This window comes from Rhinocladiella mackenziei (assembly GCF_000835555.1).
Source record: "Rhinocladiella mackenziei CBS 650.93 unplaced genomic scaffold supercont1.1, whole genome shotgun sequence".
Lineage (NCBI taxonomy): Eukaryota > Fungi > Ascomycota > Eurotiomycetes > Chaetothyriales > Herpotrichiellaceae > Rhinocladiella > Rhinocladiella mackenziei.
The window spans coordinates 1713140-1735446 of NW_013550604.1; the positions used below are offsets into that span (position 1 = coordinate 1713140).

A 22307-nucleotide genomic window follows, 5' to 3' on the forward strand; every position below is an offset into this window, starting at 1 on the left:
CCGGCGCGTTTGATTGCACAAATGAATTAATTGGGTCGGCAAAGTCGTCTCCATATTTACATAACTAGACGGTATATATGGCTTGCAAGGCCGAAAATGATATGGAAGCAATGCAATGGTGCAATGCGGGCAATTGGTCTATCCTTTCGATCAACTCACACGCCCAACTTGCATTCGTCATAACCGATCCCGAGGTTTCTTCTACAGTAAAATTAAACGAAACCTCAACTCCACGGAGTCCCTCCCAGACTCCCTGCCACTTCGCTTCCGTCTTACTCCATCTCCTCTCGAATGCCTTTGCTTTGCGGGGTTGTTGACCGTTCATTGGTGCTGGCCAAAGGAATCCCTCTCTCGAAGGCGGTTCCGAGATGACTGGGCAAGGATTTCCACAAGCCCATTTCGTCATAAATCCTATCATTGTCCTCGTGAACAGCTGGTCCTGCTGTCCTCAATCTTGTTGGCCGTCGTGATGGGCGGAGGTAACTGTATCGAACCTCCTGTGCTTCGACCAGCCCCCCCTTATTCGTCGCTTCGAAGCCGCATCGTGACATGGGATGTCAAAATTGAGCTCAAGCATGCGGAGAAGAGGTTCGCGATTCTTTATTATGACGAGCTTGCCGCCGGTTGAATATCTCTCTTCCATACATCCTTTTTCCCCAGGCTTTCAAATCATTATCAAAGAAAGAGCAACGAATCAAAATGCCTCCAGTCAGAGATGCCAATGACACCACGCATTCGTGGACATCGCTACCTCAAGCAATGTCCCGAGCGGTTTCATCTCTCAATAAATCTTTGGACAATGATCCTCAATGGCAGGCTTTCGTTGACACCAAGGCAATCATCGAACCTGTCACCATGGGTGTCCAGTCATCTGGTGGAGAGGAAGCCATCCTCGTTACTGTTCACCCCGGTGCTAAAACCTCCACCTCGACAGGATCAGCCTCCAAAGCAGATTTTGTCCTCCGAGCTCGGCCTGAGCAATGGGAGAAATTCTTTGCCGCAGACCCTGTGGCGCCATATACCAGCTTTGTCGGCTTACAGGTAGGAACACAAAGGAAACACTAGACTTCAGAGCATTTTCACCAATCTCAATCTAATTTAGGGCATGAATATAGTCCAAGAAGGCGTCGGTGTCCAAGGCGACCAAGTCAAATTTGCCCAGTACGGCCACCTCACCACTCGTCTCCTCGAGCTCCTTCGCGACGGACAGAATGGGCCTCTGAAAGAAGATGAGCAGCCCGAGGCTGACGAAGATCATCTAACCGGCAAATATATCTACATCGACGCACCTGTCTGGGGCCGTACGAAGGTCTATTATGAAACCTCCGGCAACGGGCCTCAGCAGATTGTCTTTCTCCACACCGCGGGCAGCGATAGCAGACAATACCACGGCGTCATGAACGACGCGCGCATGCGGGAGAAATGTACCATGATCGCCTTCGATTTGCCAGCCCACGGCCGCAGTTTTCCAGGAAGCAACCATATCCCGGGCAACCATACGAATAATGAGGAGGCCTATGTCGGCACGATCAGAGAGATGGTTAAGGGCCTGAAGCTCAATAAGCCTATTATCTGTGGCGCGTCCATGGCTGGCCAGGTTTGTGTCGCCGTCGCCATCCGAGCAGAAGAAGTCGGCGCCGGCGGAACTATCCCCCTTCAAGGCTGTGATTATTTGACGATGGATCGTTAGTTCAATGACAAGTCCCCCGTCTGTAATTAGGCCCTATATAATCCAGACTGGAGTAAGTGATCCGTCCTTTCTTTCTTCGAGAAAGAGTCCGGAGACCTGTGTGATATTGCGCTGAATCCTGATGCGTTGCTTTGCGTTGCAGTCTATGGCATGATGGCCCCACGATCCCCATACGTGAACAAGAGATTAATCTGGGTACGAGCACCTCTGTTTCGACCCCCGTCCCTTCTCCCCGCCTTTTTTGAAAGAATACCTCCTCCTGCTTTGTTTTGTCAATCCCTCAAATCCATCACCGACGCATATCTCATTATATGATATGATATTGATGCTCTATAGCACATGTACTCCGGCCAAGCTTACGGCATCTTCCATGGTGACCTGGACTTCTATTTCGGCGGCTTCGATGCCCGATCCAGAGTCCACCAGATCGACGTTAAAAAATGTCCCGTCTACTTCCTCACAGGCGAGTATGATTGGAGTACAACCCCGGAAATGAGCCAGACCACGGCGAAAAAGATCCCGGGCGCGAATTTCAAGGCAATGAAGGGCCTGGGGCATTTCCCGGCTACGGAAGATCCGAGGAAATTTGTGAGTCCAAGAGAGATTTTCTCATGAAGAGAGCGGCGCTTGGGCTAGTCATTTTCCCTTCTCCTCTACATGTAGAATGGGAGTTCTTGATGCTAATTGAATGTGGTTCTTAGGTGCCGTATCTGCTGGATGCTATTGATTGGATTCAGAAGACTAGCCAATCGTAGATTTTTCGCTGGCCTACGATAGGAGAGAGTACGAGGGTTCAGCAGTTGTATTTTTGCCAGGGGAAGGGACTGTGTAAAATCGGACGGGAGCAGTCCAAAAAGGACGTCCCGATGGGGTATTTACTCACATCAAAGCCGAAAACAGCTCTATAGCTTCCTTGGAAGATGGACTTCCAATGACTGGAAAAAAAGAAAAAAAGCAAATTGACCCATGAGAAAAATGCATTTTCTTACACCATAGCTTTGACCTGTATGCATACATGGTTCTGTTTGTGAGTTCGTACATTTCTAGCTTTCACCATGAGAATACATGAAGGTGTGAATTGAATGGCGTTCGTACTCCTGAGTCCTGAAGTTCTGTCTCCTTTTTTGGTGGTGTTATTTTCGCCTGTAGATGAGTGCATCCCATGAACAAGCACGTTCGATATCCTAAGCTCTCCTAGCGCCTGCACTTTGACTTGTCAACTGGAGTTCAGGGGTGGCGTAGTACTCGCTCGAGTGTTCTCTTCTATTCAGGCCTTATATGATCTGTAATTCACATATGATCGAACCATTCTCATCCTAGCAGGAGGCTCTGCCGGGCCGCCGTCTGGGTTGGTGACCGCGCCTTCGAAGCCGAGGAGGGTGTTCCAAGTATCGGCGGTGGTCTTGTCACGAGTTCCCAGGGCTTCGATCTGAGCCTGGGCATCGCTACACAAGGATTTGGCAGCGTCGTTGGCCTCGCAGACGTTGGTGAGTTGGTCGCAAATTCGATTGGCGATGATATCTAAACCGTATCAGTATCAACATTGGACAGGGTGTAGTTCGCAGAGGTGCTAAGGAGATGTAACGTACTTGGATTTAATGCCTCCTGCTGACCCTGGGCGCACAAGGGGTCGATGGGAAGGAAGGTGAATTCAGTGGCAGGACGTCCACCGAGGCCACCTTCGAACTTCATGGTGGGCACGCAGAGACCAAAGTCGGCTCCGGCGACGGTAGAAGCTTCAGCGGTATTGCCCGTTGCCGCTGCCGCTGTTGTCTCCACGGCTGCCACAGCATCAGTGGTGTTAGTAGCTGTAGCATTCGAGGCGGTGGTGGTTGAGGCCAAGGCTATTCGATGTTAGGAGCATATCGTAAAGAAAGGAGCGCTAGCTTACCAGAAGCAACTGCAGCAGCGCATTCATCGGTTGCTGCAGCGGCGGCAACGGCAGTATCAACCGTGGAAGTGACGGCGACGGTGTCACCAGTATCGGCTGCAGCGTCACCAGCTGGTGCTGTACCGGTAGCTCCGGAAGCATCTTGAGTGGTGAAGTTGGTGAATCCGTTTTCAGCCAGCAAGTCCGCAACACTCTTGCCTGTGGCATCAAGAGGCGTTTCCGCAGTTTGAGCAGACAAGGCGTTGGCAATGTCTGAACCGACGACTGCGGGGTCAATCAAAGGCGTGATGCCTCGAAGCACATCCGTGGCCGGCAAAGTAGGATCGCTGCAGATGGTGGGAATTGACTGAGCAAACGGATTGAAGTTCTTCTCGGCGGCCACAATGCCAATAGCGGCGGCAATGGCATCAGCCCCGGTACCAAGCTCAGCAATGATTTGATCACCACGCGTGAGCTTGTCGCAGGCGTTCGAGCCAGCAAGCAAATCGCTCACAGCTGCACCAGCAATTGTTTGGGCAGCACCGGAAGCACCACCTTGGACGGCAGCAATGGCTGGAATTGGGATTTGTTCTTGACCGAACCGGGCATAGGCCACGGCAATGAGAGCCGAAAATGCTGTTGCTTTGGTGAACATGTTGAGTGATTGGGAATATGCAGAAATCAAGTCAAAAAGATCGAAATGCGAGAATGGAATCGAAAAGAGAGACTAACTCGCGGGAGTAGTAGAAATGAATGGGCCGACCAGCGGTAGGAAAGTAGAAAATGAAGGACGATTTTCGTGATGAGGTTGGAAGAGACGGATTTGATTGCCGGTGAGATGTTCATTATATTTTGTGTCCAAGATTACCCTCTTGTTGTTTGTTCTCACGATTCTCCCAGCCCAGACGGAGATGAGCACATCCGTGATCGGAGAGGGATTTCATCAGGTAAGTCCATCTTCTTCCTGGAGGCGAATCTGTCAAAGAGTCCTTTGCCATGGTTCTGCCGCGTTCGCTAGGTAGGGGGTTGTATATGGCTCGGCGAAGTCAACCGGTCAGTTGAATGGCGTCATTAATTTCCGCGGAAGAACAACACGGCGCCTCAGGACGGTCATGATGACGAGAAATTCAATTAGCCAATTGAGGACAGGACGCCCGACCTGAGTGGTTGATTGGAAGAGTCAAAGATGAGGCATACGTTGTATGGAGTTAGGTTTCACGTGGAAGGCTTGGTCCTCAGGAGTAAACATATTAGCCTGGTGAGAGAACTAGCTTTGGATAAATCTTAGAGCTAGAAAACACCAAGCGAACTCCACAGAAGTGAAGCCACGATCCGAATTGATCTCAGGGGCAGCCTTGTGGCCGGGGTATGGTTGTTTTTGTTTTTCAAAATCGAGTCGCGTTGGTGGTGTCAACCTCCATCGACCAAATCTCGGCTGGACAAATTGGACAGATCGTGTTGCAAGGAATCAGTGTATGTATCGAGCTGGATGAAAAATAGGTAGGACGTGAGCTGCTTTGAGCTGGCTGAATTCCGTGTTTAGGGGCAACTGGCCGATGTTGGATGAAGTTGCTCAGCAAAAAGGGGTTGCACCAGACAGCACCACGCCGGAAAGAGTAGTGAGGGGACTGGCCAAGACGTGGAATGATGAGTCAGGAGATTCAAGGGCCAAACCATTAGCGGCATCTGGATCTGGTGAGACTCGAGGCGAAAGATCAAAGATGAAGCAGCAGCGGTTTGAAATGAATTGCGAGGCTGGATGTATGCACGTGACGCATACTTCCACGTGACATATGAAAATCACATGACCATACGCCAAGCTTACCTCATCCTCCAGAGTCACGTCTTGCTTCTGCTCGGGAGTCGTTTCTCTTTTGTCGCGTCGCATGCGAGAATAAAGTCCTTCGGTGATGAATTTCTACTCTCATTCCTGACTTTAACAAATGGCAACTCTTACATTTTTCATCACTTAGCTGAGTGTAGTCGTCCTATTCTTTCCCAGCTCTTCAAGGCCCTGTCGTTCGTAACATGACGGACTGGACCAAATTGAAGGTCGCTGACCTTAAGGAGGAATGCAAGGCGCGTGGCATTCCTCTCACTGGCCTCAAATTGAAGCAGCACTATGTCGATAAGCTAGCAGAACACGAAGCAGGGAATACCGGCGACTCAAACGTTGTTACTGACGACGCTGAGACTACAGAACCACAAGAGCAAGATGCGGCGCATCTCAATGGATCCGAGGTAGAGCCTCATGATGAGGTCATGTCTGAGTCCAAGGACGCCGAACAGGACGCCCTGGAAAAGCCTGGAATCCGAGATGGAAAGCCACAGGAACTGCAAAATGAAGACAATCGTGCAGAAGACGTGGTCAAGAGCCAGGAGGGAGTATCTGGGACCGGAGAAGCCCCCCTGGCTGATCATGTGGGAGTTAAAGATACTATGTTTACACCAGAACCGACGGGTGTTGACGAAAGGATTGATACCGCGAAACAGGAAATAATACAAGCCCCCGAGCATCTCGAACATCCAGAGAACAGCGAACAGGAGAAAGCTGAAGGAGAAACCAAGCCCCAACTCGATCACAATGCCCCCAGTGCAGACCCAGCCTTATACTCCACCCCAATACGTTCTTCACAACTAGAACCTGCCTCGGATACCCCGTCTTCCTCGCAAATGCCTCCGAGTGACCTGGTGGAAGACCAACGACGAAGGAAAAGAAGCGCTACCCCAGTTCCCACAGCGGAAGAAATGGCAAGGAAGAAGGCGAGATTGAGCGAGGATGAAGACAGCTTGAAGGCCAGAGAAACATCCGCTTTAGAGCCAACACCACCCGCAACCGAACCTGCCCAAGAGATTCGCGGAGAGCATGCCAATGGAGCACCAGCGGAACCTTCCGTGGAAGAGATCTCACAGGAAGCGACGACGACAACGACCAAACCACTAGTACAGCCTGAAGAGTCCTCTCATCTGCAACCCAAGTCTTCGGTAGACAAAGGGCCATCGACCATGGACGGATCCCGAAGTCCTTCAGAAGAAAGGGACGTCACACCCGCCATCCACCCCGCAACATCATCGATTTATATCCGCAATTTCAAGAGACCTCTTCATATACCATCCCTCCGCAGTCACATTGTATCAATAGCCAAATCATGGTCCTCCAGAGACGACTCCGATCCCATTACTGTTTTCTACCTCGATAGCATCCGAACCCATGCTTTCATCACATTCACTTCTGTTGCAGCCGCCTCGCGAGTCCGTTCCGCAATGCATGAGACACGATATCCCAACGAAAGCATGCGCGATCCGCTGTTCGTTGACTACGTCCCAGACGACAAGGTGCAGCCATGGATTGATCAGGAATCCGGAGGCGGACTTGGTCACGGTGGCAGTGGTCGTCGATTTGAAGTTGTCTACGAAAACGGGGACAACGGAGTAGAAGCAATTTTCCAAGAAGTCGACCTCAGCAAACCACAGCATTCGTCGGAGTCGAATCGCAATTCTCGCATGTCAATTGACAGATCGAAATCAGACCCGGTTCCCGCGGGTGTTCATCCTGACCGCGCAGCATTTGTACCGCGCGATACCCGACGCGACGAAGATCGACATCAAGATCGCACGCGTCTGCCAACAGCCGGCCTCAGACACAGAGGCTCCGTCGGTACAGGTTTCAAAGCGCTTGACGAACTCTTCGATTCCACCATTGCAAAGCCAAAGCTGTATTATAAGCCCGTCCCTGACTCCGTTGCCAGGGATAGGTTGGATATGTTCCAAGACCTGCGCCTCGGATATGCGGAAATGGGTCGCAGCGGAGATGAGGGCATGAAACGATATTCCTTCGAAAGGTACCGGGACAGAGAGGAGTGGGTTGACAAAGGCCCGGAATTTGGCTATGGCAAACGTGGTCAGAATCGACTCGCAGGGATACATGGAGGACGGGCTGGATATCGTGGCAGAGGAGGAGATTCATGGCGAGGAACAAGCGGACGGAGATGATGATGATTTTCCCCGACCGCCTCAAGTCTGGCTTTTGCCGTGGTTAGGATGAAGCCAACGCGAGGTGGAATGCAGCCCCCTCCGTGGACGATGAATATGATGAGCCCTTGTGTATGGGACTGTTGTGATTCAGGACACGGAACGGTGACGAATCAATTGCCTTGGACCGTAATTCCTGACTTGTTGGACGCCAGATCAAGACTAAAATACCCTCATTAAATCAGCAACGAAAGCCATGATGGGCCCAATGAGCCTTAACTGGTTGTTATTTTGTCAATGTTGGCTTTGCTTATTGTATTGCTCAGCTTCTCTGCGAGCACGACTAGATCACACGTTTCAGGCGCGCTTTAATGGATAACCTGGCACTCCCTGGAGACACGCGCAGATAAAGGCCCTCGGCCACACAACGTACCACCTCTGACCTCAATACCACCGCCATTGAAATCCGCATCGCTCAACATGGATATATGTATGCTCCTTGGCATCAAAGATGGCTCAGTCGGCTGCCTCATCATCACCTGTTCTCACCCTCACCTCACTTTTCATTTCTTTCCCCCTCTTCTGTCCCTTCGTTCGTCGACCTGGATGCTTCGTCTCAAACAACATCTCATCTCTGTTCTTCATATATATGTCCCATGAACGGCCAATATGACAAGGGAGTCTGCCACGGTGACCATAAAGCACATTCACTGACAGCCTCTACCAGTCATCTCCCCAACCGTCCTCCTTCGTCTTCATCGGCGGATTCGCCGTGGTCGTCGTCTTCTTCATCGCGCTCGTGCCAATACTACTCGTCGTCTTATTCGACTCTGAGGGGGCGCCGAAGCTATCCCAGAAGTCTTTACGTTCGGGCTCGACTTTTTTCGCTGCAGCCACCGTGCTGGCTTTCTCGTCCTGGCCCTCGATAAATTTGTTGAATGATTCCGCCGCGCCTTTCGCGCCGCTCTGGATCCCTTGGCCTGCTGCAAAGGCGGCGTTGCGTGCTTGTGCCGCGAAGTCCGAGGTGGCGATCTAGACCCAAAGAAAAATCGTCAGTATCTTTCTCTCTCATTTCTGGGGTTGGAAAGTAAAAATGTCAAGGGGAGAGGGAGGAAGGAGACCAACGGACATTTCGAGCCGAGGGTTGGATGTATGAGTCGTTCACCATCTTGGCCTGTTTTCCCACAGCTGCACCGAACCAGCCTAAGCCTTTGGTCAAGGCGGCCATGGGGTCCTTTGAGAATTCATCTGCAGTGGGCATCGCAGAGACCTGTTGCGGCGGTTCGGGCGGCGCACTGCCAAATCCACGGTACTTCCCCCCTTGGCTAGGCGGGAGATTGTCTGGTCTTGAAGCATTCGCCTCACCCATCCGGGCAAAGTATGCTTCATTCTGTGCCTTTTGCTCAGCCGTTATACGACCCTTACCCGGGACTGGGCCGGGCGACGCAGTCCGACTCCCCGCAGTGCTGCCGTTGTTGTTACTTCTCACACCTCCAGCCGGCGTGGCAGACCGACTCGTCTGTTTCTGCAACATGGCCTGTCGCTCTTTTAGAAATGCAGCCTTGTCGAACTCTCTGTCCTCGACTTGGGCCGTGAGCCGCTCTTTCCACTCCTCGCCAATCTCACTGTCGTAGCGCTCTTTGATCGTGGCTTCGTCAAAGGGTATAGGTGAGTTCTTGTTGTAGAAGTCTTGCCACGCTTTATTGCCGCCATATTGCATGCGGAGGATCTCGTTCTGCTTGAAGGCGTCCATGGACACGGAGCGGACAAAGGAGATGTGCACGCCTAGGCCGCGATGCGTGCCGGCGCACTGCAGGCAGATAAACGTGGAGAATTTAGGGGATGCCTGCGAAAAAAGACAAAGACAATAATGATTAGAGAAACCTGTTTTTAAAACATTCTTCAGACTTGAACCTTGGGCTTGAACTCACCCACTGCGGCGAAGGTGCGCCACAGTCGCAACATTTGTCGTTCCCGAAGCCCTCCTTTTTCCCTAACTGCGCGAGCTGCAGATTGATTAGACTGCCTGAAGGACAAAGGAGTATTATTTTGGTAAGTACCTTGCTTCTGGTCTCCGGATCGACTTCCCACATCGCCTTGGAAGCCATGTTGACATTCGAGTCCGAGTCAAAGGGTTACCGGTTGTGAGGGGGGCCAGGAGATTTTGTTTTGCAGTACGTAGCTTCGCTACCGTGTCCGCGATTGCACATTCGTTCAGGAATTCATTGTGTGTGAATGAATAAACATATTCGGGGAGAAAAAAACAAAGGGAAGAGAAATGAAATTGGTACAACTTCGAGGTCCTCAATGGTACTATAAAAAGGACAATACAGGAGAACATGTTTGGCACCGCGGCGGAAATCTAACTAGCGGTCAGGCTTGACCACCATATTTCAGTCTCCATCTCTTCATATGGCGTCTGACCGATGACAATTTTTCATACTCATTCCTCACACTCCTCAAATCAGATCGCCGCGCAATTCTGCAACGAGGGCTTTTTCTCGCTGGCCCGTGACCTTCTCGAATCGATCTACACTCATCACAAAAGTGCCTCTCCCTCCCGTCATGCTCCGTAGATGTTTAAGATAGCCCACCATCTCTTTCAACGGGACCTTGGCCTTAACGGTCCTCTGGAAGTTCAATTGCTGATGTTCTTCTCCCGACAGTGATACTGTAGATTCGAATGGATCCTTGGGTGCATAGATCTTTCGGACATCGATTCTTTTGGCACCGTTCTCGACATCGGCTTGCTCTTCTCCATGGTCGCCCAAAGACACAATATGGCCGCCGCGGCTCGAGGAGATGTCTTGAATGACGCTGCCTAAACTCGCTTCGTCCACGTTGATGTCGACATTCATCACGGGCTCCATCAGAGAGCATGGGGTATCCTTTGTCGCATCTTTGAATGCTGCGATCGTAGCGAGTCGTGCCGCTGCAGTGAGTGATGCATACGTTGTCTCGGAGCCAAAGATGTGTTCTTCTGGTCGCAGCGTCAAGGTGACTTTGGTGTCTCGCATCGGATATGAATATGATGGGCCACGGCTCAGGGCGGCCAGGGCACCGTTGAGGTAGGCCGATTGGATTTCTGTTAATGTTAGATGTGCGGGCAAGGACACTTGGTCGGCGTCCAGTGGTCGTCCTCGCTTGTCCAAAGTGGGTGCTTCCACAATGACCAGATTGCCATCTTGTTCGTAGCGGAAAACATCACCAACCTCACTGGCAGAGATATCGATATCGTCTTGCAGAGGCTCCGCAACTACTGTGCAACCTCCTTTCCCTTTTGTGGCCGGGCGATCTCCATCAAGCATCTTCGTCATTGGATTTGATGCTTGGGGTAGGCTTTCGCGATATCCGATGGCTATCCGGCCCATTCGTGCTTTAGCTTTCAGATCATTGACGAGCCGATCCTGAGCAATTTCGAGATGCAGCTCTCCCATCCCGCTGATCTGGGTCTGGCCAGTATCTTCATCCAGGGAAACTTGTAGGCTGGGATCCTCTCGCAGGAGTATACCAAGCTTTTCGTGCATGTCCTTCTCTTCTCTCAAACTGTTTGGTTCAATGGAAGCGAAGAAGACTGGAGGAGGCACTCGAATGGGCCTCAGCTGTAATTTGTTCAATGGCTCCGGGGGCGTGGCCTTGCTACCGGTGTATGATATCAACGTATCCCCTGTTCGAGCGAATTTGGAGCCTGCAATAACTCCAATTTCGCCGGCATGGAGTGATTGTATGGGGACGGATTCCGACGCGTACATCCGTAGTAGAGTCGTTGCCCGCTCAGAGTTCTGCAGGTTGGTGTTATATAAGAGAGCATTACGGTCTATCGACCCCGAATAGACTCGAATATAGACGAGGACACCTTTGCGCGGATCGTTGACCACTTTGAACGCCAGAGCACAGCCTTGCAGAGTATTTCCAACGGCCAGGATCGCCGGCACTGACCCTTTCTTCTTTGTGTTTACGACCGTGCTGAGGTTGAATTCGCCTCGGATCAACTGCGATAGTCCTCCTGAGTTAGATCCCACACTAATCTCTGGATCCGGTCTTTCGTCTGGACTCGGTAACAAATTGTTGACAGCATCCAAGAGTGGCTGGACCCCAATATTCCGGAAACTTGCGCCAGCAAAAACAGGAATGATCATGCTGTTGTCCGCCAGCAGACAACGCCGGAGACTGTCCAGGATTTGGGCGGGCGTGATGTTGAGATGATCCTCTTCTGCCTCGAAGAAAGCTTCCACAAGTTCATCGTCGTGCTCACCGAGGAGCTCAACGAGCGCCGCTCTCGCTCGACGCAGTTCTTGTGCGAGATACGGGTGCTCTTGCTCCAGGCGGGAAAGAGGATACCGTTGAATCTCTTTCCCATCGCCACCGTGTTCGTACATCAGTCCTTCCAGGTTGATGACATCTCCAACACCCATGAAGCGGCCTTTCCCACCCTCAAACCATGGGATCTTACAGACGGCCGGCCAGCCACCCAACCGAGAGCCAATTTCACGGACGGTGCGTCCGAATGCAGCGCCATCGCGATCAAGTTTGTTGACATAGGCTATCCGGGGAATTTTCCACTCACCAGCCTGACTCCATACCTGCTCGGTCTGTGCTTCGACTCCAGCCACACCGTCGAGGATGCAAACGGCGCCGTCCAAAATCCTCAAGGAGCGTCGGACTTCAAAGGTGAAATCGGCATGCCCGGGAGTGTCAATTAAATTTATGTTGTGCGAGAGGCGAGAACGAGGCTGAGTAGTGAGACTGGCATGAGTGGGCTCCGCCTGCTTGGAAGGCTCCCCCACGAGTGAAGGGGGCCATTCAAATGTGATTGCGGCGGACTGAATGGTAATTCCTCGAGCTCGCTCTGCAGGAAGAAAGTCGGTGACGGTGGAGCCTTCGTCGACATCGCCTATGCGTCGAGTATGGCCACTGTAATAGAGCATACGCTCGGTTGTCGTTGTTTTACCAGCATCAATGTGAGCGATGATGCCGATGTTTCTCGTCCGAGAGGTACTTGAACTCTGTGCGACGGGCGCCGCAGACGCTAAGCGCTGGCAAGACGATGAAAACCCCCTCAAGCATGGCTGAAAGAGCAAGAGAAGACGTGAATGAAGTTGTATTGAACGAACCAGAGTGGAGTGTTGAAAAGCGCGGCCATAGGCGACTACCATCCCCTTCGTGGCGTTGTGGTTATTTATAAGGGACTTCTATCATCAATAAAAGTACATGATCCAGCAGAAAATCAAAACTCCAAGCAAGAACAGGGGAGAAAAGAATGACTGGGCTGGTTTCTCTGAGATGCGATGGAACGGATGAAGCTCAAAAGGCTTCCAAGAAAAAAATCGCGTGCCGCCGCTTTTAATGCATTTCCGCCAAGGCCTGGCGAACTTTTCCCCCTCTCACACACTCTCAGCTGGTCCTGGTGGCATGCGCTGACCTCTGAACCCATTGAGAGAGCAACAGAAATACCTCACTCGAGGGGACCCTTTGACTTCTCGTAAAATCAATTGAATCCTCATTGTCTGCGCTCAGGGATTTGTCGTCTGATCCCTCACACGTTGCAGCACTCACAGCAGAGATGAACCGTCCGCACTCGAATTGACCATCGCATATTGAGAGGTCATTTTGGTCGCCGAGCCCTACAATATCACAATGGACTACTCTGCTGTTTCAGGTGATACTGATGCTCTTCATGAAGCATCTCCCTGGGGCTCCTCTTCTCCTCGTGCAGACCGAAGTTTTCCAAATCCCGCTGCCGATTCTCCAGAGTCTCCCGCTCCGATTCGAGGGCATTCGTACCATCAATCGCAAGACAGCATTCCGGACACCCCCTATCTACCTCAAGCAGGTCCCACAGAACCTCCCGATCAGGCCCCAAACCAAGCCTCGCCCCAGATACCGGAGCGGACGCAAGCTGCGGCAGCAAACCTGCAGGATAGTCAGGTACCAGCCCTTGTCCAACAGAATGCTGGTCCACCACAGCCGCGACCGGGTGCGGCTAGATACCATAGTGCCAAACAGCAAAGGCCTGTTCCACAGTATAAGTTACAAGCCAAGGTAACGGCCTTGGAAAGGACAGGACGCAAAGATCCCGTCATTAGGTTTGACGTCCACGTATGCTCAGCCCGCCATATTCTTCTACGATTTTCATGTGCTGACCGTCATCCCAGACCAATCTGCCCAAGTTCCGCACCACCCAGTTCCGAGATGTCCGTCGAACTCATTCCGAATTCGTCAAGCTTGCGGAGCATCTAATATCTTCGAATCCGGAAGCCCTGGTGCCTGCTGTCCCGCCGAGTCTCACGTCCGCTGGGGCGGGGACCGACGAGGACGAAGCTCGTGTCAAACAATCCATACAAAGGTGGCTCAATTGCGTCTGTAGCAATGACGCGCTCATGCGCGATGAAGAGATGGTATTCTTCGTGGAAAGCGATTTTGGCTATTCACCTGTCGTGAGGATGAAACAGCCCGCAACAGGTGTCCGACGGAAGGTCATAAAACAGTTTGCACCTCCACCGGATGATACCCCTGAGCTGCACGAAGCTCGTCCCATGGTTAAGATGTTCTATTTGGGCTCGCTGGACACGAGTCAGAAACTCGAAAGGGTTGTCAAGGCCCGAAGAGGCATGTTTTTGACGTTCCCGACCTCTTTTCAAGTCTTTCACTAACACTCGACAGCACTGGGTCTTGCGGAATCATCTCTCGGAGAAAAGATGGGCCAAATGCACGTGCAGGAAACACACCCGGGCCTCTCAACTGCTTATCGGAAATTGGGCCGCATAATTCAAACGTGTGGCGATTATCATGCGGCACAGGGAACTGCCGAAGCTACCACTCTCGGTGATCCTCTCACCTATCATTCCTCCGACGCATTCATTGTCAAAGAGACTCTGACCAATCGACATATCCTCCTCCGTGAATTAATCCAAGCCGAGGCATCTCGACGCAGCAAGGAGACGGCCGTGCAGCGACTGAAGAGCAGCTCCAACGTCCGACGGGATAAAGTTGACGAGGCGATTTCGGCACTGGACGAAGCTTTGAGCCAGGAGAACTACCTGCGCTCTAAAACTCAGCGCGTCACGGCAAATCTTCTGCTTGAGAAGCGCAAATGGTTCGAACGAACCTCGAACGAATTTCTGTTTTCTCTTCGAGAGTACGTCTTGCGTCAGATCGAAGCTGAGCGCCGGACGTTGGCAACGCTGGAGTCCGTTCGGCCCGATATTCGAGCCATTGACGCCTCGGGTGGGTTGAGTCGGCTGGGCCGAGAGAGTCATCCTACTGTCCGCAGGGTCAGCATGGCAAGTAGTCAAGGAGCCAAGGGCGACGCCTGGAGCGGTGTGCCACGAAGTAGAGACGCTCTGTCGCGCAGTTTGAGCGGAAGTTTCGGACCCGGTGGCATCCCGGAAGCGGACGAGAATGGGACAGATGCGGATGGATCGATGCGTGGTGGGAGACCGAGAAGTGGAACGGGAACCGCGAGTTTGGAACGTGTCAAAGAAGACGAGGATGATGATCGCGTCGATGCTAGGAACGCGGCGAGTCGGTTGGCGCAGAGCACGTTTTGATTTGTGGAATACCGAAGAGTACAGTCAAATGTTGAAGAGAGGAAAGTTTCCAGGGAAGACACCTGATTTGGTACAAGGGTGGGGATTTACATTATGGGGGGTTTTTCTCTATCCAAGCTCACGTACAGAAGTACTACTGTATAGCTGTTGGGTTGGTATCAGTGTAGCTTCCTTGCTTAGCCTCTCCATTCCAGCCATGGATATCATGAGCATGAAAAAAAGAGAGACCATTGCTCCATCGATCACTCATTCATTGCGTTGAATTCAATTTTCACCGGTTCCAGTTGACGAGTTCCTTCTTGAGGCTTGAGACTCGATGTTCACCTGCCATCATTCGATTCTGTTTGGTGAAGGACATTTTCGTTTATGATTCGTATGGCTCTGGTCTGTTGTGAGCCCTGAAAAGCAAAAGATGGAATAAAGGAGAAAAAGACGGAGATCCAGTTCGGTCCAAGTTCGTACGTACATCATACAGATTTCAAGCTTATGTATCTTTCGGGGTTGCTCTTGGTTTGACGTGGGGTCCGACACTGTCATCCATACGTCACAGTGTTGGAAAGTAAGAAGGACATTGAAAAAATGCCCATTTCGACTGAGTGAGACATTTGATCTTGATCGTCATTTCTTTTTCACGCCCCGTCGCGCCACAGCGCCGGAGTTCAGAAACTTGAGCCCAAATTCCTCAGCACATTCTTGAGCTTCTCTCCTTCATGGGCGTCGCCAATGGAGTGGATGTTGATTTTCTGTTGTGCAAGGTGGAGCTGGACATCTGCATATTTTGTGTACGGAGTTGCGATGGGATTCAATGCTGAGACCGGGCCCACGGACATGTTGCCACCGTTGCTGGTCGCGGCGAGACGGCCACTGGAGCCGGCAGTGTTAGTGGGGCCTCCGTTGGAATTTCTTTGTGGTATGCTGTCGACTGGACTAGTTCGTCGGCTTCCAATAGCACCCCAAGGGCTTTGACGCTGGAGCATCAGGGAGTCTGAAGTAGAAAATCGCATCTCCTTCACAATGGCTTGGAGGACTTCACGCTCGACAAGCAGATTGCTGCGCTCAGTGGTCATGGTGTCAATCTGGGTCTGGAGACGGGTCTTTTCGCCCTGAAGAGTCTCGATGGAGTCTATAAGTGCGCGCTTCTCACGCTGTGTCTGCTGAACCAAGGTGCGCAGGAAGCCGTTATCTGCTTTGAGTTGAGTGACCTGTCCGATTTCCAGAGGTGAAGGGGTGCTGGAACGGCTGCGGTCGACAATTGGTGTCTCTGGCACGGACGGGGCCGTAGTGACACGGACGTTAGCATTGACAGTGGCGTTCGGAAGAGACGGCAGCGACACAGTCGACCGGGTCGCCATAGCCAATTTGTTCAGAGCGCGCTCGAGCGATTTTCCTGCTTTGGCCGGTTCTCCGGGGATGACTTGTCTGGGGGGATTCGTATAACGGCCAGTGTCGTAGTGAGAGTACAGACATTCTTCATCAGAGTAACGACACTCGCCTTTCTCCCACCACCAGAAGCATGTCAGGTGTTTGACTGAGCGACGATTCTGATTCCGGTTTGGACCATTGTTGGCATCGGACCCATCACTGAGGCGAGGAAATGGTGAAGTGCCACGAGAGTGAGGTCGAGCGTGGGCTTGAGGCTGCCGACCAGAACCTTCAGAATCTGGGTCCTGAGGAGCACGAACGATGACTGGGACAGGTGAAGAGTGCGATTCGCCTCGCTTGTGACCTTCTTGCTCGCTGATGCGAGGGCGGCGGGAGGGCGTCTCTGGCATCGGAGGTGAGTTTGGAGCCGAAGTTGAGGCCGAGTATGCCGGGAATGATTGCCGGAAGGGGCTTCGAATGACAGGACTGCTACTCTGACGTGTCGTAGTCGACCAGGGATGAGGATGAAGCTTCGAAGAGGAGCGATCAAAGGTTTGGGATTCAGTAGGAGCGAGCAAAGAAGCATTTGAGGACCGTTCTGGCATTTTTACCGGGCCAGAGACGATCGTAAGATGATGGAAAGAGGAAGGAGTTGAGGAGGGTGATAGAGAAAAGGATGGCGAGATATATGTAGAGAGTAAAGGGGACAATAGAGAAAGATTCGAGTGAAAACTGGCGAGACAGAACATATTCACTTGAACAGGTGCAGCCATTTTGGGACAGTTTCAATACTTGGGGATTTTTCTGTTTGCTCAGATTCTTCCTTTCATTGTCATTCCACTTCAAAGAGATTTCTCGAAGCATGTGCTCGGCAACTGTGGTAAAAGTGTTGACACGAAAGCTTTCCAGTCCACAGGTGGCAAGTTTTGGACGATCGCTTTTCAGACAAAGAAAGCCTCTTTTCAACCTCGAGCGGGCCCCTGATTGCTATATCATGTCTCTTATTTTGATCATTTGTTGATTCTCACAAGTTTGCCTTGATATTGCTCACCCGTCCTTGCTTCCATTTCCTGATTTTGTCGTGGAACTTCGGCTTGAACTCGTCCCATCCACTTGCCCCATCATCTGGGAGAACAAAATACGATGCCTTTTCATTCAAGAAGATATGCGCACTCAGTCCAGGTAGAGGTGGACGAGCTTCGAGTACTGTTCCCAGACACAGTCCGATCCGCTCGGGCTCGAAATGATATCGCATCGACATGCTCGATCCGCACACCTTGCAATACCCGCGTTCCGCAATGTCGCTGCTTGCCCAGATCTCTGGCTGCCGTGTCCATTTGAGCTCGGAGGTTGGAAAGTCTACAAAGCCCAAGAATGGCCCGCCCGAGACTTGCTGGCAGGTTTTGCAATGGCACGCATTGACTGCCAAGACCTGAGCTTGAGTTTCGTATCGGATTCGCCCGCAGGCGCAGCTGCCTTTCAGCATGATGGGATGGAGGAGAGATAGGTGAAAGAATGAAGTAGAGTTGGACAAACCCGGATGATACTGATATCATTGCCTAGTCTGCGGAGGGGAATTTGGTCTGACAAATACTTTCCGCCAACTACCGAGATAAATACATAAAATGAACCATTTCTCTTTTGTCAGACAGAATCTTTTAAAATGGCCAATACCTCTCGGCAAGGCTGACAGTAATTGAGATGAAGATGTGGCCCCTTAGTAGCTAGGAGGATAGTGGGCGGAGTAAATGGACCTGCTGGTTTATCTAGGGCGGCGAGACGTCGATAGCAGGGAAAGAGTAGTCATTTTCATGCTGGAAAGTTGGTAGAGAGACTTGCTACTGCCATTTTCTCCGCCCGCAAGAACCGTTGGCTTTGAGGCGGCCGATAACCAACTTCTCTTTGCAATTCGAATTCGCAGGTCTGGAAATAAAATAAGCAGGTTCAAGTTTCCCAATTTTCATTTTCTGTATGATATCTGACAGATTTCAAAGTCCACGCAGGTGGGTCCCTCCGCAAATATGCCCTTTACCCATCGCAACAAAAGACGGTAAGTCATGCCGATACGACCACCAATCTGTCAACAATGTCACCGCTGCAGGGGAATCAAGTTAACGAGAGAATGATGGTACACGGCTTCCACCCCTTCGTCTCAATGATCCTCCTCGTCGACTTTGTAAATTCAGGACTGGAAGACTATGCTCTCCTCACAAGCCCTGGCCTTTAAGCCTTGGGAACTCATCCACGTAGAGGCCCAGAGGCAGCCGAGTAAGGAGTTGGTTTTGTACTCGGTCGTGACGCAGGATAGTCGTCATCGTCATCATGATGACGAGATTTCATGAGGCGCGAGATAAGGAAGAGACACATATTGAGGAGAGGAAAATTTATGCGAAGTGTACTTAGATTTGGTGTGGATTGTTGAACAAAGCTGGTTATGGAAAATGAAGAAACTGGTCTGCGATTATATGATATAGTGATGTGTGAGACACAAAGGAGTGTTGGGGAGATGTGTGGTCTTTCCTTGCTCTTCTATACTTTGCGACCATGAAATCAGGCGTGCATCGCACCTCATGACATCTGCACCACCTCAGCGGTGTTCGGAATCAAAGACTAATTGGGGCCAGCGGATGAGTTGCGCCAGGGGATGACATCGACTCGGCCTCGTTCCATTTGGTCAATTGTATTTCATCAATTGCCTTTTTGGGAAATCGATTCGACTTTGAAGATGGTCAGCATTTTGCAAGGCAACCCACGGGACCGACGCTTCATAATTGCTGGACCTTCTGAACGAGCCCACCAGTGCGCCTCAAAACACGCCCACGCATGGATATGTGGAATAAGGATAACAAGAGTGGGAAGAGATAACCCAGAGTAAGAAGTCGAGCAGTATTACTGGGTAGCACCCCAGTTAAATCGCCTGCGCACTCGACTTTGACAGATTTCTGCTGTGATCCGTGGCGTACTCATTTGGGCAGCAGTCTCCGAAGGATGCCATAAATGCACCAGCAGTCCCATGAGGCTGTACAACCGATGATCATGTGCATGAGCGATTTCCATCCAGTTCGTAAGCACCCAGCTTCAATTTCAGCTTCATCGACATCTTCGACGCACGAAAGGCCACAATGTAATAGTGAAATGCAATATGTCATAAAAAGTCGAATGTATCACGAGATGTGACAGCTTCCGCTTCGGATGTTGACTGGCTTGGGAGAAGAACGAGGCTCATTCAAGAACTCTGAGCACGGTCCATCATGGTCATGACCGGGCGCCGTCGAGTTCATTTCCTCCTTCCAGGGATCCAGAAGAGTACAACGTTGTTGCAGAAGTCTCAACCCTCGACTTCAACATCCTTCGTGACAATCCATTTGGCTGACAGGGTGCTTGCATTTTATCCATTCAAGAGAGACTAGCTTGAGAACTCCCAGACATTGTTTACGACAGATGTATCTGAAGCTACGTTCCCGTCGAAGGGTCTATTGGACAGATGAGAGCGACCTCTATTCCTTGAGTTCCTGAACAACGCTTAACCTTGGAAACCCGCCGAACTGTCTGAAATAGCAAGGAGCGTGAGGCAACATTCTGAAGCAGACACAGCTGATCCAGGCGATACGTCGCCTTCTCACACCGAGTTTTGGGCCCTGATAGCCACTAGCCATCCCCGGATCCTGCAGACACAAAAGGCTGCAGTTGGGGGCATGGTGAAGATAGACAGGGGGGCAACTAGCAAAGCCATTCGCGGAATAGCGGATGTCACAACGGCCAGCGTTAAAGCTCTGGATTTCGCCGATGAGAACCTGTCGAGAGATGACATAGCACTCTTGCAAGTGCTCTGTGGTGCTCGCGAATCCCCTGGCCTAAGCGAAGGGTTTGTATTAGCAAAGATGGTCGACGACACGGCCAAATGTTGTCGCGTCGGAGTCTATGGATTGAAGGATGCTGGAGCTGTCCCGGTCGGCTCTTTATTTCGTGATGATACCGAGATGGAAATCGAGCTCGAATGTGATTGGAGAAACCATACTGGGAAATATAAGGGCCACACTTGTATGCTCTCACGAAGTCGTAGCGTAGAGTCAAGAGGATTGTTAAAGGTTTGATGGAGTACAACAATCTAGTGTCCCCACAAAAAGAGGCACAAAGAGACGACGAGTCATGACTGTCCATATCACGCGAGAGAATGGCATGATGTGTTCCGCGCTATAGCACTAGCTTACATTCGTTTTTACACTATTTTTAAAGCAGCCTCGCCCAACAAGTAGTTTCAGTTAGTCAAGTTGCTTCCTTTTCTCGCCGCTACAACAGCAACGATTCGATATTTTTCAGGATGACAGTGATGCTACATTAAGCTCATCTCTTCCCGCTTGTCGGTACTCCTCCTCCCATATCAATGGTGTATGCTTAGTTGCAGATGTGGCGACATTAGTCTGAATCATGCCTTATGATGGTAGGCATTCAGAAAAACCGTATGGAATTCTTACCGAAGCACCTGACCTATGAGTAATTGATACAAGCTTAACGTTATGGAGCTATATATGTGCTATCAACATTTAATGCCTGATAACAATCTTTCCTCCAGCATTATGGGAATCAAGCATCTCATGCCCTTTCCGGATATCCTTATAGTCAAAGATATATACCGGCTTCGCTTCCCATGCGCCATTCTCAATCTTTCGCACAATCTCTTGAAGAGGGATGCCCAACAATGGGGAAATCTGGAGTCCCAGGGACCTTGCTGTGGAACAAGCTAAAATGAACTCCAGACTCCATCTCAATCATGGGATTGAAATCCTTCACTGGTGCCAACCCTCCGAGCCATCCAGCTTGCAACATCCGGCCGCCAGCGCGAGTAAGGTTTATGGACTCCAACAAGACGCGGGTTCAAGACCTTGTCGAACTTGGTCCCTGCGGGGAACTTCTTAGCTAACCCACCCTGCTCAATTTTCACATCAACTGCGCCCATTTTCTTCATCATCTCGAATCGTTCCTTTCGTCTCGTGGTGGGGGTAACATTTGCGCCGGCATTGACGGCTAAATTAACAGCTGCTTGGCCGACCGTCGAGGTAGCACCGCGGATCAGAAGTGTGTTACTGGGTTGCACATTGAGGATAGTGAATAGACAAGAAGCGGCCGTCGAGTAGACCTATAACTTGCCGACGGGAATCTGTCCACCTGGGCAAGCAGCGACAATCCCGACACATTCGAGGCCGGTAATGGGGTTCCATTCGTCCCATTCACCCTTACGCATGTGCATTTCGGCGTGGTTGAGTCCAAAGGCTTTCACTTTGATGAGCACTTCGCCATCCACAGGCGCTGGCTTGGGGACTCTCTGGATCTCCAGGACTTCTGGTCCACCGAACTTGGGGATAACAATGGCCTCCATTGTTTCTGACATTTTGTCTGGTCGGTGTGGTGGATGTTGGAATATGAGGTATGTCTTCTGTGAAAAGTTGAACTATTTTGAATAATTTCAATGTAAAATGGTCTGGGTATGGAGTTCTTTGCTGTCAAGTTTGTTGTGGTCGTTGACTCGGTTGACTGTGTCTCCATGATGACAAGTCCATATTTATACATCTCAGGCACTGAACAGGTCCGCTACATCATACCATGGTCAAGTTTCGAGTATTGAAGAATGTTTCTCAAAGACGTCACGGATGTCCAACTCCGAAGGCAGAGACGGGTTGCACTTGCATTGTATGCTGGTGTATACTAACTCCCACGTAGTGTTATCCGGTATATGGGTCCTGGCGACTCGTTGTCAGCATAAACTTCTCAATTGCGTTGCTGCTTCAGCGGCCATATGCAGCGAGTTGACTTCTCCTGGCCCTCGCCAAAAAACACTTCTCACACAGACACTATGCACGGTTAG

The 22307-nt window shown here is 51.1% G+C and overlaps 9 protein-coding genes across 9 annotated transcripts; 3 read left to right on the forward strand and 6 right to left on the reverse strand.

The window, feature by feature from the left end:
* Positions 1-699: 699 nt before the first annotated feature.
* Z518_00597 (uncharacterized protein) lies at positions 700-2445 on the forward strand (the record flags this gene model as incomplete). Its single annotated transcript, XM_013421199.1, has 5 exons — positions 700-1041; positions 1103-1685; positions 1785-1885; positions 2027-2278; positions 2392-2445. The coding sequence occupies 5 exons, from the start codon at positions 700-702 to the stop codon at positions 2443-2445; spliced, it is 1332 nt and encodes a 443-aa protein (XP_013276653.1).
* A 512-nt stretch (positions 2446-2957) lies between these two features.
* Positions 2958-4215, reverse strand: Z518_00598 (uncharacterized protein; the record flags this gene model as incomplete). The annotated part of the gene is made up of 3 exons (XM_013421200.1): positions 2958-3211; positions 3280-3534; positions 3582-4215. 3 exons carry the CDS (start codon positions 4213-4215, stop codon positions 2958-2960), a joined length of 1143 nt encoding a protein of 380 aa, XP_013276654.1.
* Positions 4216-5588: 1373 nt separating this feature from the next.
* Positions 5589-7553, forward strand: Z518_00599 (uncharacterized protein; the record flags this gene model as incomplete). The annotated part of the gene is made up of 1 exon (XM_013421201.1): positions 5589-7553. The coding sequence occupies one exon, from the start codon at positions 5589-5591 to the stop codon at positions 7551-7553; it is 1965 nt and encodes a 654-aa protein (XP_013276655.1).
* Positions 7554-8252: 699 nt separating this feature from the next.
* On the reverse strand, positions 8253-9640 carry Z518_00600 (uncharacterized protein; the record flags this gene model as incomplete). The annotated part of the gene is made up of 4 exons (XM_013421202.1): positions 8253-8564; positions 8662-9378; positions 9464-9538; positions 9593-9640. The coding sequence occupies 4 exons, from the start codon at positions 9638-9640 to the stop codon at positions 8253-8255; spliced, it is 1152 nt and encodes a 383-aa protein (XP_013276656.1).
* A 351-nt stretch (positions 9641-9991) lies between these two features.
* On the reverse strand, positions 9992-12460 carry Z518_00601 (uncharacterized protein; the record flags this gene model as incomplete). The annotated part of the gene is made up of 1 exon (XM_013421203.1): positions 9992-12460. One exon carries the CDS (start codon positions 12458-12460, stop codon positions 9992-9994), a length of 2469 nt encoding a protein of 822 aa, XP_013276657.1.
* Positions 12461-13169: 709 nt separating this feature from the next.
* Positions 13170-15082, forward strand: Z518_00602 (uncharacterized protein; the record flags this gene model as incomplete). The annotated part of the gene is made up of 3 exons (XM_013421204.1): positions 13170-13631; positions 13688-14105; positions 14196-15082. 3 exons carry the CDS (start codon positions 13170-13172, stop codon positions 15080-15082), a joined length of 1767 nt encoding a protein of 588 aa, XP_013276658.1.
* Positions 15083-15741: 659 nt separating this feature from the next.
* On the reverse strand, positions 15742-17049 carry Z518_00603 (uncharacterized protein; the record flags this gene model as incomplete). Its single annotated transcript, XM_013421205.1, has 1 exon — positions 15742-17049. One exon carries the CDS (start codon positions 17047-17049, stop codon positions 15742-15744), a length of 1308 nt encoding a protein of 435 aa, XP_013276659.1.
* Positions 17050-17468: 419 nt separating this feature from the next.
* On the reverse strand, positions 17469-17930 carry Z518_00604 (uncharacterized protein; the record flags this gene model as incomplete). Its single annotated transcript, XM_013421206.1, has 1 exon — positions 17469-17930. The coding sequence occupies one exon, from the start codon at positions 17928-17930 to the stop codon at positions 17469-17471; it is 462 nt and encodes a 153-aa protein (XP_013276660.1).
* Positions 17931-21209: 3279 nt separating this feature from the next.
* Positions 21210-21833, reverse strand: Z518_00605 (uncharacterized protein; the record flags this gene model as incomplete). Its single annotated transcript, XM_013421207.1, has 2 exons — positions 21210-21581; positions 21636-21833. 2 exons carry the CDS (start codon positions 21831-21833, stop codon positions 21210-21212), a joined length of 570 nt encoding a protein of 189 aa, XP_013276661.1.
* Between the last annotated feature and the right edge of the window lie 474 nt (positions 21834-22307).